Here is a 15,611-nt window from a genome sequence, read left to right as displayed (position 1 = left end):
CCACTTATAGATGGCCTACTTGGCTCGCTCATCTCAGAAAGGCCCACTGCTCCACTTTTCGTACAGCCCTACTCTCTACTGTACACATTCACTATCTAGGCTGCTCACGTAATATGTTATGGAAGAGTTCAACGCTGACGGAGACAGAGATACACATTCTGTGCAGTAATAGTAACAGAATGATAGAACTTCCCTCAAACCCCCCCTGGGACACTGCAATATGTAGACACACGCACAAAATCACACTCTGTTGTCAGAATTCGGACCCCCCACCCCCCCCTTTATATATTAGTGCTATTTTTTTGCAGGCGCTAACCCCTGTTGCCAGGGGGCAGATGTGGTTGGAAGCTTAGACTGCTACACCAGACTCTTCACTCCCACTCTGTTTAGTTCATCTATATGATAAGACTGGTAACTTCCTCGTCTCGCAGTGGTTCACCATGTTCACTTACGGCACCCTGCGTATCGATTTGGTGCCGACATGTGACCTGCCAGACATGCGTTTCCTAAAGCAGGAAGCCGAGATCATGCATTTTGGTGTGTGTGTGTGTGTGTGTGTTTTCGCTTCTCACTGAGCGATAATGGACCTCCTTCTAAATAATGCAGCGGTGCGAGTGCTCCCTTTCGCATTGCACCACCTTTTTTGTCAAGAAAATCCTGCTCTTTTCCACTCGTCATGCTCGCCTTAGGAAACGCTCCTTTGTCCTTCTTGACTCTCATTGTGAACCTTTGCCTAAGCAATACAGAGACGGTGGTGGAAACAACGGAGGAGGAAGCTTTATGGTACACTGTGATTTATAGTACTGTATTATGGCCGTCCGTCTACCTGGTACTACCGTAACAGACCACACAACCTCTTCAATGAGGCTCTCGCTGTAAAGACTGCCGTATAAATGCACGTAGCGTTTCGTCAATGATATGGCTATCTACAGCGCTAATGGGATTCCGCTCCCACTTGCTGCCGTCTCAGCTGGCCCTGGCAGGTATTCACTGAGCAGCCAGTGGGTCTTCTCTTGACACCGCCGGTCTGATTCTGTGTAGAGTACGGGCTTTTAGAGCTCCTGGCTAGCCTCGCTGCCTCTCCTGATGAAAGCAGGCCCAGTGTACTACGCTAATGGATAGAGGGGAGGCTCTCCTCAATCTCTCTTTCCCTCTCACACACTCACACTCTCACACACACGCACACACAACCTGGTTGCCTCCACTGAGCAGAAGGGAAGACCAGAGTCCACAAATCAAGGGGAATCACTTTTTAATTAGGAAGTGCCCATTTCAGTTGCGTGCTATATGATTAGTATAATAATTTATCACATAATGATTCCCACAACTCTTCATCTTGTCTGTGTTGTCTCCATGTTTTTGCCTAGTAGACACAGGGTGGTTTTGGTGACTTCCCATGCAGCGTGTTGACCTTGTTGGCACACACTTACAATACCAGCACACTGTCCCTGTGGGCAACTCGCACTGGCCAGTGTGTTGTCAGTCAGCCCCTAGCACAGGTCAGGCAGGACAAGTTATCTCCCCGCAGCACATGTAGACAGCGTTGGGCTGGCTTTCCTCATTCCCATCCCCCACAGAAGCCCCTCCCCCTTTCCCTCCTACTCCACCTCCTTCCCCTTTTAGGTTTCTGAGAGAGACACTATTCTGTTAGCTTTCACTTGCCTAAGCAGTAACTACTATTTATTTGGTCGGCCCCTCCTAATCTCCCTTGTCTCTCCCCCCCAGTTGCCTAGCAGCAATGGGAGAGTTTGACAGTGTTGACGTTGCCTGCATGGGGGCACTTCCTGTAAACACTCAGAGACATTAAGCCACTCTGTGCTCGCTCTCTCTCTCTCTCTCTCTTTCTGTGTCTCTCTATCTCGCCGCCTCCGCTCTCATCCACGGTGGAAGAAAGGCAGTGGGAGTCAGAGTTGAGGTGGCCCAAAATAAACCTCTTTCTCCAAATAGAAAGGACATGACTGGAAAGGGAAAGTGTTATTTTAATATGAATGCTTTTATCGTATGGGGGAACAAGACGCTTGCTGCAGGACTGTTTGTTTTGAGATGTATTTATTTAGGGCTCTATAAAATGTTGCTTTTTTTTCCTTTACTGATTCCGTTTAGTTTTTTCCCAAAATTCTAATTTCTCCGTTTCGTTTCCCCAGGTTTCTGTTTTCTGAAAATCACAATTGTTAATAGAAAATCGATTTAAATTGGATGTTCTAAGTCTACAACCAAGCTTAAACCACTTCAGGAGAACACTTTTGAGGTCTAGGAGAACTGAGGAATGTAGATTTTTGGGTGTAGTTACCCTTTAATTCCCTAGCAAGGGGCTGTTGTTTTGATGTTTTGTATGTGATGGTAGACTTTTCAAAACAAAATACCAAATGATCATGTTATTATTATGCTAGGTAGGCATAGTCTACTTTATAGTTAACATTCAAAAAGCCTTTCCATCTACCAGAAGAATTTTCATTAGCATCATCGCTAACGGCTACACAAAGTGGTAGATGTGCGCTCTTACATACACAGCTCCCGGGGGGGATTCTCGTTGCCTCTTCAGAAAGTTGCAGGAAATTTGAATCACTGTTCATATTTTATGATAAACTTGGGCAAATGTAATACATTTTTGCGGAAACACATTTCAGTTGAATGCGTTCAGTTGTACAACTGACTAGGTATCCCCGTTTCCCTACATTTTCAACGCATTTAGTTGATTCCCTACTAAGTTCAATGCTATTGTTGAATTCCGTTTTAATGTCTGGATTCCGTGATTCTGTCCGTGTTCTCCACATCACACATTTTAAAGGGCCCTAAATGGATTCTCTGTCTGTGAGCAACCAGAACAGAACGGAAATGATAGTTACTGACCAGGGACATTTAGGCAAAGAGCTGGTGTCACTCTGCATTGGCCTGTGTCTCTAATGTGTCCTCACTTGGACACAACTCAGTAAGCCTTTTTGGCCAATACATATTATCACAGCAAAATATGTGCATGCCTTGGATTAGGGACAGATCATGTTTACATGCTCATATTGAGCTAGCTTCATTCACACCTCGTGAATATCATGTCGGTGTCCTTTTTGTTGTCTGTGACACAACAAACATTAGCCAACCTACATCTTTAACTCCCCTCGTTCTCGCTCTCTCTCTCTCTCACTCTCTCTCTCTGTCAGCTCTGTGCCAGGCAAGATGACCACAGCCAGGTATCGGCCCACCTGGGACCTGGCACTGGACCCGCTGGTCTCCTGCAAACTCTGCCTTGGAGAGTTCCCGCTGGAGCAGATGACCACCATTACTCAGTGCCAGTGTGTCTTCTGTACACTAGTGAGTGCTCTTTCATTGTCTTTTACCCATCTTGTCAAAATGTCCTCTGTATGCATTAGGGCTGGCTCAGTGAATCCTCTTGATGGGGCTGTCCATATCGGCAGACTGTGATATGGTCATTTCTTCGAGAGACTCCTTCCCCTCCAGGAGACTGTCAAACATGATGACAACACTACCCCAACAGGTGTTGCTGGGCAGCTTCAATGTGGTGCTCTTATTCTTCTCACTTTGCTTGGTGGGGTAGATTGCTGCTATAACTTGATGACCCTTCACATACCTAACCATTTCCTTGGCTCTCTTGTAGAGTGTAGCCATTGTTTTCATTGCCATGATGTCCCTGAGGAGCAGAGTCAATGCATGAACAGCACAGCCAATGGATGTGATGTGAGGGTAGGACTCTTCCACTTGAGACCAAGCAGCCTTCATGTTTGCAGCATTGTCTGTCACCAGTACAAATACCTTCTGTGGTCCAAGGTCATTGATGACTGCCTTCAGCTCATCTGCAATGTAGAGTCTGGTGTGTCTGTTGTCCCTTGTGACTGTGCTCTTGTAGAATACTGGTTGAGGGGTGGAAATTATGTAGTTAATTATTCCTTGCCCACCCATCAGAGATGACTGCAATAGTCTACTTTCTCTATGGTTTTCTTGACCTTCACTTGAACTCTGCATCCAGCAAATGAGTAGATAAAGCATGTCTGGTTGGAGGGGTGTATGCTGGGCGAAGAACATTCAGAAATCTCTACCAATACACATTGGCTGTGAGCATCAGAGGTGAACCAGTTGCATACACAGCTCGTGTAAGACATTCACCAGCATTTCTCTGACTGCGTTCCTCCATTGAGTCAAAATAACTTCTGATTCCAGGAGGACCGTGAGCTGTTGCTGTCGATAAGGTGTCCGATTCATCCTTTTCACCTCGAATAGAAGTAGAGGGACTTTTGTCAGAGGTTGCTAGTTGTGAGCGCTGAGGCAACTTTATGCACTTGGCCAGATGATTCTGCAGCTTTGTTCCATTCTTCACATGATTTGGCACAGTATTTGCAAATGTACAAAGCTTTTCTTTCTACATTAGCTGCAGTGAAATGTCTCCACACATCAGATGGTGCCCGTGGCATTTTCATGTTAAGATTAGAAAAAAAACATGTATGGAAACAGGTCCAATTAACACTCCTCAGCTAGCAGGCTCAAGCAAGCTAAAACCCACATGGTAGCAAAAAATAATTAGCAGACATTGTTAACAAGTTAGAAATGATTTAAACACACTTTGCTGTAGGCTACTATTTACTAGTTAACAAAAATCATTGTATGTCATATAAAATATATTCAAGGCTCAGTGTCTTTATCCTCACAGGGTGAGGCTGCTGGAGTATTAGAAACAGGCGATCCAATCATTTTGATAATACTTTTAAAACAATCTCTTTCTCTGAGCAATTGTATTAGTGTAAAATAATGTGCATACAATACAATGCATCTCAGTATTAGTATAATTTATTTTATGCAGTCTTTTTTTTGCTCATCTTTATCAAGGGATCCAATCATTCCGGACCCCACTGTACCTCACATACTTAGTCAATACTTAGATCTAGGACCTATTGGGAGTGAGCAACTCCTACACACGTAAGTGCATGGTCCGCCTACCAGGGTAAATCTGAAATCTCACTGCAACGTTAAATCCCTTCTCGACTTCCTGATCTTGCTATTTTGTTCGCGTTGCATGGACAGAAATATAACTTGTATCTTCCAGTGTTGACATGTCATTCAACTACACTGAACTACCATTTCTCCTGCAGTCAATCTGGACTGATGTCCGGTTGCATGAATTCAGAGAGGCAAATGGACACTTGACCTGACAAGCAAGCTGGTACCACAGCCATGACTCTGCCAGCATGGGAAATGTCTAAACATTGCTTGAAAACTCAGCCCCTCTTATCCCTCCGCCTTAATATGAATCATGCTATTTTTCTCGCCTCTCAGTGTTTGGAGAGTGGGAGAAACACACAACATGAATAACCATTTGTTTTCCCGAACCATAAAAATAATGAGTCAATAAAAAGTCAATAACTCAGTGATAAATATCAGGTGTGCTGTACTTGTATTACGACAATGGCCTATTTGAATAGGGAAGCATCGCGCCATTAACAGATTCTGGTTATACCGTTTCTGTTCACTGGAGCTCAATCATAGCTATGAAAAGAGCCATGGCTTTTAGTTTGGGACTAAACTAATGTTCACTGCAGTTGCTTATAGGGAATGGACAGGATTTGTACCACAATGCAAGCGTACATCTTGTAGCTGAGAGGAGCCTTAGTTTAGAAGTCCCTCTATCGTTATCTCATTCATTTAAAAAAATACTTTCATTAGGATGTTATGTGGTTAGCATGCTTCTCTTCAGCTAAGCAGACACTGTACATAAAGAGAGGAGAGGCACAGTGGAGTTTGTCATCGCACCACACAATATGCCTACACATTTTCTGATTGACTGCATGGCCATAGAATGAGGTCAATGTTATGCTCCCCCTCCTTTTTCTTTCAGTGCCTGAAGCAGTATGTGGAACTCCTGATCAAAGAGGGCCTTGAAACTGCAATTAGCTGTCCAGACTCTGCCTGTCCAAAACGAGGACACTTGTTGGAAAATGAGGTATTTTACTGTTAATCCTTTGATTTGAGGGGAAGATATAATTATGATATTGATACATTGAACGAGAAACAGTACCCTCACACTTCAGCTGGCGCTTATTTCCAGTGAACAGTTGCTTAATTGTAGTAAAACCTTTCTTACATCTGAACACGCACATACACATCTTCACAATTCATTTGAGTGAATTCATGATCACAATACACAAAGTTGTGGCAAGTTGGAGGATAATTGCATATGATTTTACTGGACTTGATGCTTGCATTTTACAGCAACAAAACAGAATCCATGCAGCATTGACAGACGTTTCTTTCATAAAATGTGTTCGTATCAAGACGACAACAGGGAGGTTACACAGACACAACACAACAGTCATGATAGAGGATGGGGAAACTAGCCTGAGGGCCAGTCTGGTTTGTGCTATCACATCAACTTCTTGTCATTCCTTGTCATGCCATTGATCGGCTTGACATTGAGCAATGGAGTTGGCAAAGAACAAACAGATCCGGGACCTGGCTCTGACTATTTCATAGTGAGGCACAATGCATTGCATGTATACCATCAGATCATCAAGGACAACCATGTGACCAAAGCCCCTCAACTTCACCATTCTTTGGTAAAGCCTTAAGGGAACACTAGTCGCCACAGAAGAGGATTTTCTGCGTGTCGTTGTGGTGGATGAAGAACAAAAAGGTCCGGTCGGCTTTGAAGGTGTGTACTTTAGGTTTCCAAAAAGAAGAAAATAAGTCATATTATTCAAACAAGCTAGTGGTGATGGCAGCCGGCCTTTCTGCACTGCTCGTTCACGTCTACAAAGGCCTTTTTCACCACTCCAGCCAACTGCAGGTCGTCAGCGGGCGACGTGCCTGAGAAGTCGCTAGACCAGTCTAAGGTGTCAACTATGCCCGTCTTAGACAAAATTTTCATATTTTCCACAGGCAGTTTCTAAATCTTGCTCACTTTGAACCTGATCTTCTCCGTCAATGGACTCTTCAAATGCCTCTCTCCACTTGCCCTTGAAGTAGATTGCAGTCACCAACACTAGTTTTGATAAATAGTTGAAAGTCCCCTCCCGTCAGGTAATTCATTTTACACTCTATTTCTCCACCCAGCTTTATACGCCCCCCTTTGCAGCCTCTGCACTGGGCCTCCAACTCGGCGCCGTGCTACTTCTTGCTTTCACTGAGGAAAGCTTCAGCAAACTGATAAGACTGCTCTCCATACAGATGGTTGGCCAGGCTCAGTGCGTATGGGGCTCCCCCTTTGTTCAGCACAGACAGATGATCCTCTTCCATCTACAGACAATACCCCATAATGACAAAGCAAAAACTGTTATTTTAGGAAAAAGTCCAATTAAATATCACATTTGCATAAGTATACAGACCCTTTACTACAACGTTGTTGAAGCACCTTTGGCAGAGATTACAGCCTTGAGTTGTCTTTGGTATGACGTTACAAGCTTGGCACACCTGTGTTTGGGGAATTTCTCCCAGTCTTCTCTGCAGATCATCTCAACCTCTGTCAGGTTGGATGGGGAGCGTCGCTTAACAGTTATGTTCAGGTCTCTCCATAGATATTCGATCGGGTTCAAGTTCGGGCTCTGACCACTCAAGGACATTCAGAGACTTGTCCCGAAGCCACTCCTGCGTTGTCTTGGCTGTGTGCTTAGGGTTGTTGTCCTGTTGAAAGGTGAACCTTTGCCCCATTCTGAGGTCTTGAGCATTCTGGAGCAGATTTTCATCTAGGATCTCCTAGTACTTTGCTCAATTTATCTTTCCCTCAATCCTGACTAGTCTCCCAGTACCTGCCGCTGAAAAACACCCCCACAGCATGATGCTGCCACCACCATGCTTCACTGTAGGGATAATGCCAGGTTTCCTCCAGACGCGACCCTTGGCATTCAGGCCAATGAGTTTAATCTTGGTTTCATGAGACCCAGAGAATCTTGTTTCTCATGATCTGAGACTATTTTAGGTGCCTTTTGGCAAACTCCAAGCGGGCTGTCTTGCCTTTTACTGAGGAGTGGCTTCCGTCTGTCCACTCTACCATAAAGGCCTGATTGGTGGAGTGCTGCAGAGATGGTTCTTCTGGAAGGTTCTCCCATCTCAACAGAGGAACTCTGGAGCTCTGTCTGAGTGACCATTTGGGATCTTGGTCACTTCCCTGACCAATGCCCTTCTCCCCCGATTGCTCAGTTTTGCTGGGCGGCCAGCTCTAGGAATAGTCTTGGTGGTTGCATACTTCTTCTATTTAAGAATGATGGAGGCCACTGTATTCTTGGAGACCTTAATTTCTGCAGACAGCTCTACGGACAATTCCTTCGACCTTGTTTTTTTCCCTGACATGCGCTGTCAACTATGGGACCTTGCATAGGCAGGTGTGTGCCTTTCCAAATCATGTTCAATCATTTGAATTTACCACAGGTGGACTCCAATCATGTTGTAGAAACATCTCAAGGATGATCAATGGAAACAGGATACACCAGAGCTCAAGTTTCAGTCTCATAGCAAAGAGTTTGAATACCTATGTCAATAAGGTATTTCTGTTTAAAAATTAATACATTTGCAAGCATTTCTAAAAAAAAATGTTTTTTTCACTGTCATTATGAGGTATCGTGTGTTGATTGATATAATTGTTTTTACATTTGATTTGTTTTAGAATACAGCTGTAACGTTATATAATAGGGGAAAAAGTCATGGGGTCTGAATACTCTCAGAATGTACTTTAGGTAAAAAATAATACATATTTAAGTATTTTCTTTTCCTCCATATTTACAGTTAGTACGGTAGTTATTTACACATGCGGGGGAAGTGGAACGTTCCAATTTAAAGGGATAGTTACAGAAATAGTTAGTCTCCTTACCTTTAAACTTGTATGGGCCAAGATTAATTTAGATTAATTCACTCTTCAGATTTATTTACTAAGCCGCTGCTATCAACTGCTAATATTAGCATTGATGACCAAAACCAATGAATTTCAAGTGGCCGCCGTGGATTTGAAAGACATAAAAAAAATATATCAGGGATTAGTGTCTTTCCTGGCCCAATATACTTATTTACTTTTTATTGATATTTAGACCTTTTGAACATGTTCAATGACTATGAACATAGTAAGGTAATGTATGTGCTTTATTTAGATGACAGAAATCTCATAACACGGCCTCAAAGACCTCCACATCCATTCCAGAGGCCTCTGAGGCTGCAGAAGGGCCGTGTTTTTAATTGGGGTCCCTTGCCGAGCAGACATTAGCCCTCTCTGTGAATATCGCTCTCCGTCTTTTCCAAACCCACCTGCACAAACCAGTCTGCCTTCGCTCCGTCTCAGCTCTGGCCCACCTTCGAGACGTGTTGGCGTGTTTCATACAGAGTGGACGGGCCCCGCTCGCCTGTGTCCTTCCCCCGATTTGAGGTCAATCCGAGGTCACTGCGCCTCACCTCTCACTCTCTGTTTCGGAGGCTGGCGGCATGGCCGTATGTTTCCAATCAATCAAAGTCACTGGCCTTTTACTGGGACCCGGCTTGTCACACCAGTCAGAGACGAGGCGTCTCTCATCCAGCCGCTGTGACAGATAAGTCTTTGACTCATAATTGACTGTTCTCACATTCACCCCCCCCCCTCCCCCACCCCGAGTGTTATTTTCATCATTGCATAATGACTACATTTAACCTTTTTAGTATATGTAGCCAGTATGCAAATATACCTCTCACGGAACATGTGAATAAAACCGTGGGCTCGTCCTAATTATGCTGAAATTGAGTGGGGTTTTGTAATTGATCATTTTCAGACTAGTGTGGCTGAAAGCATCGTGTCCTGTATTCGTTTGGTAAGCTATCACAAGGGCATTATGTTCCTAACTCTCCCTCTTCTTTCTCCTGCAGATTGAGTGCATAGTGGCTACAGCGATTATGCAGAGATACAAGAAGCTGCAGTTTGAGAGGGGTAAGTGGGAGAGTAACCGCACTGACTGCATCACTGCTCATAGACGTGCGGGGAGTGTAGGTAATTGAGCTCCCACCTGGCTCCCTTGTCTCCCCACACCATTTAGTATTTATTAGTGATCCCCATTAGCTGCTGCCAAGGCAGAAACGACTCTTCCTGGAGTCCAATATCAATTTGACCTGGAGGACAATGACAGCCCTCTCTCTACCTTTTCTTATTGTGTTCTGATTTAGGCTACATTCTGTATCAAAGTTTAACACGGCCACCATCAAAGATGCATGAGGGGAAAGCCTTTTCAGGTACATTTAAAGTGATGTTAATCGGACAGGTAGTGCTATATCATGACCTACACTGTGTCTGTCTGGCTGGGGAATGTATATCTCTATACAGTATGTCTGTCTAAATGTCCTAATTCAAAGCCTTTAATATTTAGTCCCTGTGTTCGGTTATGAATTCATCATCTGTGGTTGTCTGTCTGTATATTTAATAAGGTCGTAAAAGTCTCACTGAGGAGTGTTAGGGGGTGCCTTTCTGCTGTGAATGGCGTATGGCTGGGCGGTATACCTAAATGCACTGTAGACCGGTATTGATGCGCGAACCGGTTTGTGTTTTTACTTTACCTTGTATAACGATATTTCAATGTTTGGTTTGTTAAATGTGTTAACGCCCGGCTCTTCGATGGTGAAATAATGTCCGTTATTGTTGTTTCCCCCGTTTGCTACTTGAGTCGTCTCTTTCCTTCCACACACACCATTCCCCGCCCCCTGTCATTCAAGGAGAGCAGTTTTTGCGCTACCACGAGTCGCAACAACCACTCGCAGTCAGTCTTCATGGTCAATGCTGCAGATCTGGCTAGTCAGCAAGCTAAATGTACTTAGTCAGAGCAATGATACCAGTGCTGTTGTAGGCCTACATCAGCATGTTTTCACAATGGTATATTCTAAATAAGAGAGGAATAGGCAAAGCATGGACATTTTAGCTACATCAAAGCAACAGTATGATTCCATTTATTTTATGTAGCATTAATTATGGTCCACTGGGAAACACTGACCAACACTTTGGTTCCTTCCCTGTCCCAATAGCCTTGTTTTTTTTTCACTATTAAAAGTGCCTATTATATTCCAACTTTTGTTTGAAGTTTCATTGAACAGTATAAAACAATCAGAAAGGACAAAGACCCATTTAAAAAAAAAAAAAAAACACTTAGAATGTATGTGTTGCCACCCTAGGGTCATACGCTACTCATAAAGCACATTTATAACTTTTATTATTAACAAACCTCAAATACCATCAAAAATGTGAATAACATTGTGATTATGATATGTGCTAATCTGTGACATGGGGTTCCCACGCTAACCTCAGCCAGACTTGCACACCCACTCTATATGGCATGTGCCTCGAAGGTACTCCACCCACCCAAAGGCACAAACACAGACACACATTGTGGACACACAGGGATGGAGAGTCGCACAGGCAGGGGGGGCAGGGGGCAGGGGGCTGCCATTTTGGTTCAACAGCGACAGACTGAGGAACATGCGAGAGTCAACAGAACAGAGCCATGTGATGGCAAGCAGTGTGTGTTAGTCATTGGGACTGGATGGATGGACTTGTTTTGCAGCCACAGACCAAACATTGAGCGTCTGCCAACTTTGTTTTAGTTTGGTAGAAGCACATTTAAATAGGGTGATTGGAGAAAAATAGATGTTGATTTAGCTGCTGTGTTCGGGAGCACCAACTGATCTGTGTGTGCATATGTCAAATGACACTTGTGCTTGCGAGAGTATGTACTTGTGCATAGGTCAAAAACATGAAATAAAAATATGTTTTATTAGTAGACACGAAACAAGACAACAATCAACAGTAAAGTAGTAAACCACGTCTGGCACATAGCACCTATGTCTCTGTGTTAACACACACACACACTTTCTGATTTGCAATGTTTTTTTGCACGGATTACTGATGGATATCCATCTGAAAGTGTGTGTGTGAACACAGAGACAGAGGCGCTACAATCACCTCGTGACCTCCTGTCTCCTCATGACCTGTCACCATGCTTTGGAAGCAGTCACTGTATGCAGTACTGTTGGTGGTGACACCTGGTTTTGTGCCACCACAGAGGTGCTTCTGGACCCGTGCCGGACGTGGTGCCCATCGTCGTCGTGCCAGGCAGTGTGCCAGCTGAAGGAGATGGAGGTGGCGCAGCCCCAGCTGGTGAAGTGTGCCGTGTGCACCCTGGAGTTCTGCTCGGCCTGCAAGGCTAACTGGCACCCCGGGCAGGTCTGCCCACCCCAGGAGAACAACCTGCCCATCACCGCTTTCCTACCCGGAGAGACCAGGTATGGAACTGAACCGTCTCCTCTTCCTTCATCATATCAATCACTTCCTCTCCACCTCATCAATTCTTTGATACCCGTAGAGACCAGGAATAGATGGAGCTGGAGTTTTTCCTCTTCTTCCTCCTCTTGTCTTCACCATCTCAATCACACTCTCCTCCCCATCACCTCCTCGAGCTAGATGACAGAGGTTAGACTCCGTGACCGTTGAATGACATTTCGTCCCAAGAAGCATAGGTTCTCATTCTATCAGTCATTGTAACTGGCTTTCCGCAATGAGCCACACTGTAAACACTGCGTTGTTGAGACCGTAAAGTCATACGTTTGACAGGAATAATGTCCTTATCCCGGAAACCCTGGTCCCATTATCCACACACACGTACACTGACACGCTTGCACGCCGACACACACACAAACGGCTCGTAGTTGTTTTCTCCTAATGTGGTTGATGATCTGCCCTCACCTGCTCTCACCCCTCTACTGAGGACACTGTGAGGACACAGCCTCTGGTCCCCGTGGGAACCTGTATTTACCACCCTGGATACCAGCCTAGCTACCGCTGTGTTGATGTCTCCATGAAGCCAGCTGCTCTCATGCATAACCATCCAGGCTCTAGTCATCTAGTGCCTTCTAGTGCATATTTAATATGACTGAGTGTATTGGCTGGAGCAGGTTGCCTGGTGATAGTGCTGGGACCCATGGGCTCAGAAAAGGCTAGCCGGGGTTGACCAAGGTCACAGAGGAAGTCATAATGTGTCAATATAAGGAGTCAAGGCCGTAACTCTTAGCCAACCTGCATTTGGACTATTCGTCTAATTAAAACTCTAGAATGTGGTGGCTCAGTGGTAAAGCTACACTACATGACCAACATTATGTGGACATCTGCTCGTTGAACGTCTCATTCATAAATCATGGGCTCTGCTGCTACAACAGCCTCCACTCTTCTGGGAAGACTTTCCACTAGATGTTGAAACATTGCTGCGGGGACTGGCTTCCATTTAGCCACGAGTCAAACCGAGATTTGTCTGTCGACTCCAGAGTCCAATGGCGCCGAGCTTTACACCATTCCAGCAGACGTTTGGCATTGCGCATGGCGATCTTGGGCTCGTGTGCGGCTGCTCGGCCACGGAAAACCATTTCACGAAGCTCCAGACGAACAGTTATTGTGCTGACGTTGCTTCCAGGGGCAATTTGGAATGGTAGTGAGTGTTGCAACCGAAGACAGACTGTTTTTATGCGCCATGCGCTTTAGCAGTCCGCAGTCCCGTTCTGTGTTCTGTGAATGGCCTGCCACTTGGTGGCTGAGCTGTTGTTGCTCCGAGACATTTCCACTTCACAATAACAGCAGCAGTTTGACAAACTGACTTGTTGGAAAGGTGGCATCCTATGACGGTGCCACGTTGAAAGTCCCTGAGCTCTTCAGTAAGGCCATTCTACTGTCAGTGTTTGTCTATGGAGATTGCATGACTTTGTGCTCGATTTTATACAACTGTCAGCAAAGGGTGTGGCTGAAATGGCCAAATCCACTCATTTGAAGGGGTGTACAGATGTGTGTGTGTGTGTGTGTGTGTGTGTATATAGATAGTATAACACAAAATAAAGCGAGAGAGAGGGTTGTGGAGTTGTCCTCAGATGTCACAAAAGGCCACAGTGGTTTAAAGGGAAGGTTTTGGACTTTACAACTTAATGTTAGATGGTTCCTCACCCTGAAAAATAAGTCTATGGGCCAGAAGAAACTGTAATCCATAGTTTTTTTTCTCTAAACAGCCACAACAAACTTCATCGAACTTGAGCCATGGATTTCAGTTTTTCCAGGCCCATAGACTACTTTTAGCTTGCGGAACCATCTAACATCAAGTTGTAAAATCCTGAACTTCCCCTTTAAACTCTGCCGCCTCCTCTCTCTCTCTCTACCCCCTGTCAGGACTTGTATGGCTCTTACTGTGATTACTGTACATACTGCACTTATCTAAACAATGAGCTCTGGAGTACGTTCTTCTTCTCTCTCGCCTTTCAAGAGTGTGGGAAATTAGTGTCCTAATTCGAATGGACTCCACGTACACTATTAGCCCGATCTGCACCCAGCTGACATATGCAGCAATTACCGCAAAGGGCAAATGTATTCCTCTGTGGACCTTTCCCATTTTGCCTGGATCTTGCTGCCTTTTGCTGATACCATTTTTTATTATTTTTATTTTTTTACATTTCTCCCATGACATTTCTCTGACATAACAGCCAGCATTCAGGAGAAGGACACTCTCTCCTTAATCCTCACACTGATCCAGGTATTTTACCTTCCGATCTTTAGCCTGTATTCCATTACATTCAGGAATGGAATCCCGTTCCTTCCAGAGTAAAAGCTAGAATCTGAAAGTCCTGATTAGTTACAAAATGACTGCCAGGGTGTCAAATGAAGTAGGACATGAAAGCTGTGCATTAATTCACTCTGGCCAGATGCGATCAAAGCCGGAGAATTGGCTCAGAAAACGAATGTGCTTGTTCCCTGTCCGCCTCTCTGACACTTGAGAGGACAGCCGACAGCATCACCTGCTCTCCTTTCTGGCCTTCAAGAGTCAGCAGCACTCAGGTGGGAAAAGGACACAAAAGACCTGCTTTTAAGATGAATAGAAGAAAGAAAAGCCTGAAAGGAGTCGGAGAAAGAAAGGCTGAGACGAGCACACTTTACATTCTCTCATTTAGTTTGCATTTCAGGTGTTCAGGTGAAAATTCTGTTGATGTTTATTGCAAGCTTAGATCTGTTGTACATTAACAAAGGCTGTTCAACATCTGTGGCATGATAAACTGTATGAGTGGGTAATCTCTTGTGGCATTCTGGATCTCTGATGTATCATGGTCTTTGTTCTTTAGCGTCATTCAACAAAAACAATTGTTTCAACCAACATTTGCCTAAGAAACGTAACACACTGAACATTGCTCTCTCTCGCGCGCGCTCTCACCGTTTCTCCTCAGCTCCTTCTACAAGAGTGACGATGACGATGGTCCCATCAAGCGCTGTCCCAAGTGTAAGGTGTACATCGAGAGGGACGAGGGCTGTGCCCAGATGATGTGCAAGAACTGTAAACACGCCTTCTGCTGGTACTGTCTGGAGTCACTGGACGTGAGTAGAGAACCTTGTCGCACGCGAACACACACCCCTTTCTAGTGGTACTTTCTGGAGCCTCTGGATATGAGTAGAACCGTGTCCCAATGTTTCCCCAAAACACCTCCCCACATCTGTGCTGCTGCAACATGTTCGTATAGAATAATAAACACGTATCTTTGCAAATGAGTTGTAATTTCCCCTTTCAGCATGTTGGTCCTGACTTCAATACAGCATTCTGAAATGTGCATAGAATTCACTCTGTGTATATTTCGCATGTCTGGTGTGAGCAGTGATC

General features: G+C 44.7%; 1 protein-coding gene across 5 annotated transcripts in view; it reads left to right on the top strand.

Annotated features, from left to right (window-relative positions):
• rnf144aa (ring finger protein 144aa) overlaps nt 1-15,611 on the top strand; it is a 59,923-nt gene that overhangs the window by 28,415 nt on the left and 15,897 nt on the right. For all 5 annotated transcript variants that reach the window (XM_035752639.2, XM_052497044.1, XM_052497043.1 and 2 more), the window contains 5 exons: nt 3,156-3,306; nt 5,840-5,944; nt 9,820-9,880; nt 11,997-12,216; nt 15,184-15,331. In XM_035752639.2, coding sequence (XP_035608532.1) covers nt 3,172-3,306; nt 5,840-5,944; nt 9,820-9,880; nt 11,997-12,216; nt 15,184-15,331 — 669 coding nt within the window. In that variant the 5' untranslated portion in view covers nt 3,156-3,171. The remainder of the gene's footprint in view (nt 1-3,155; nt 3,307-5,839; nt 5,945-9,819; nt 9,881-11,996; nt 12,217-15,183; nt 15,332-15,611) is intronic.

The sequence above is a fragment of the Oncorhynchus keta genome, chromosome 35 (assembly GCF_023373465.1).
Source record: "Oncorhynchus keta strain PuntledgeMale-10-30-2019 chromosome 35, Oket_V2, whole genome shotgun sequence".
In the NCBI taxonomy this organism is placed as follows: Eukaryota; Metazoa; Chordata; class Actinopteri; order Salmoniformes; family Salmonidae; genus Oncorhynchus; species Oncorhynchus keta.
Note: the sequence above shows the minus strand (reverse complement) of the source record. Positions and strands in the feature narration are given on the sequence as shown.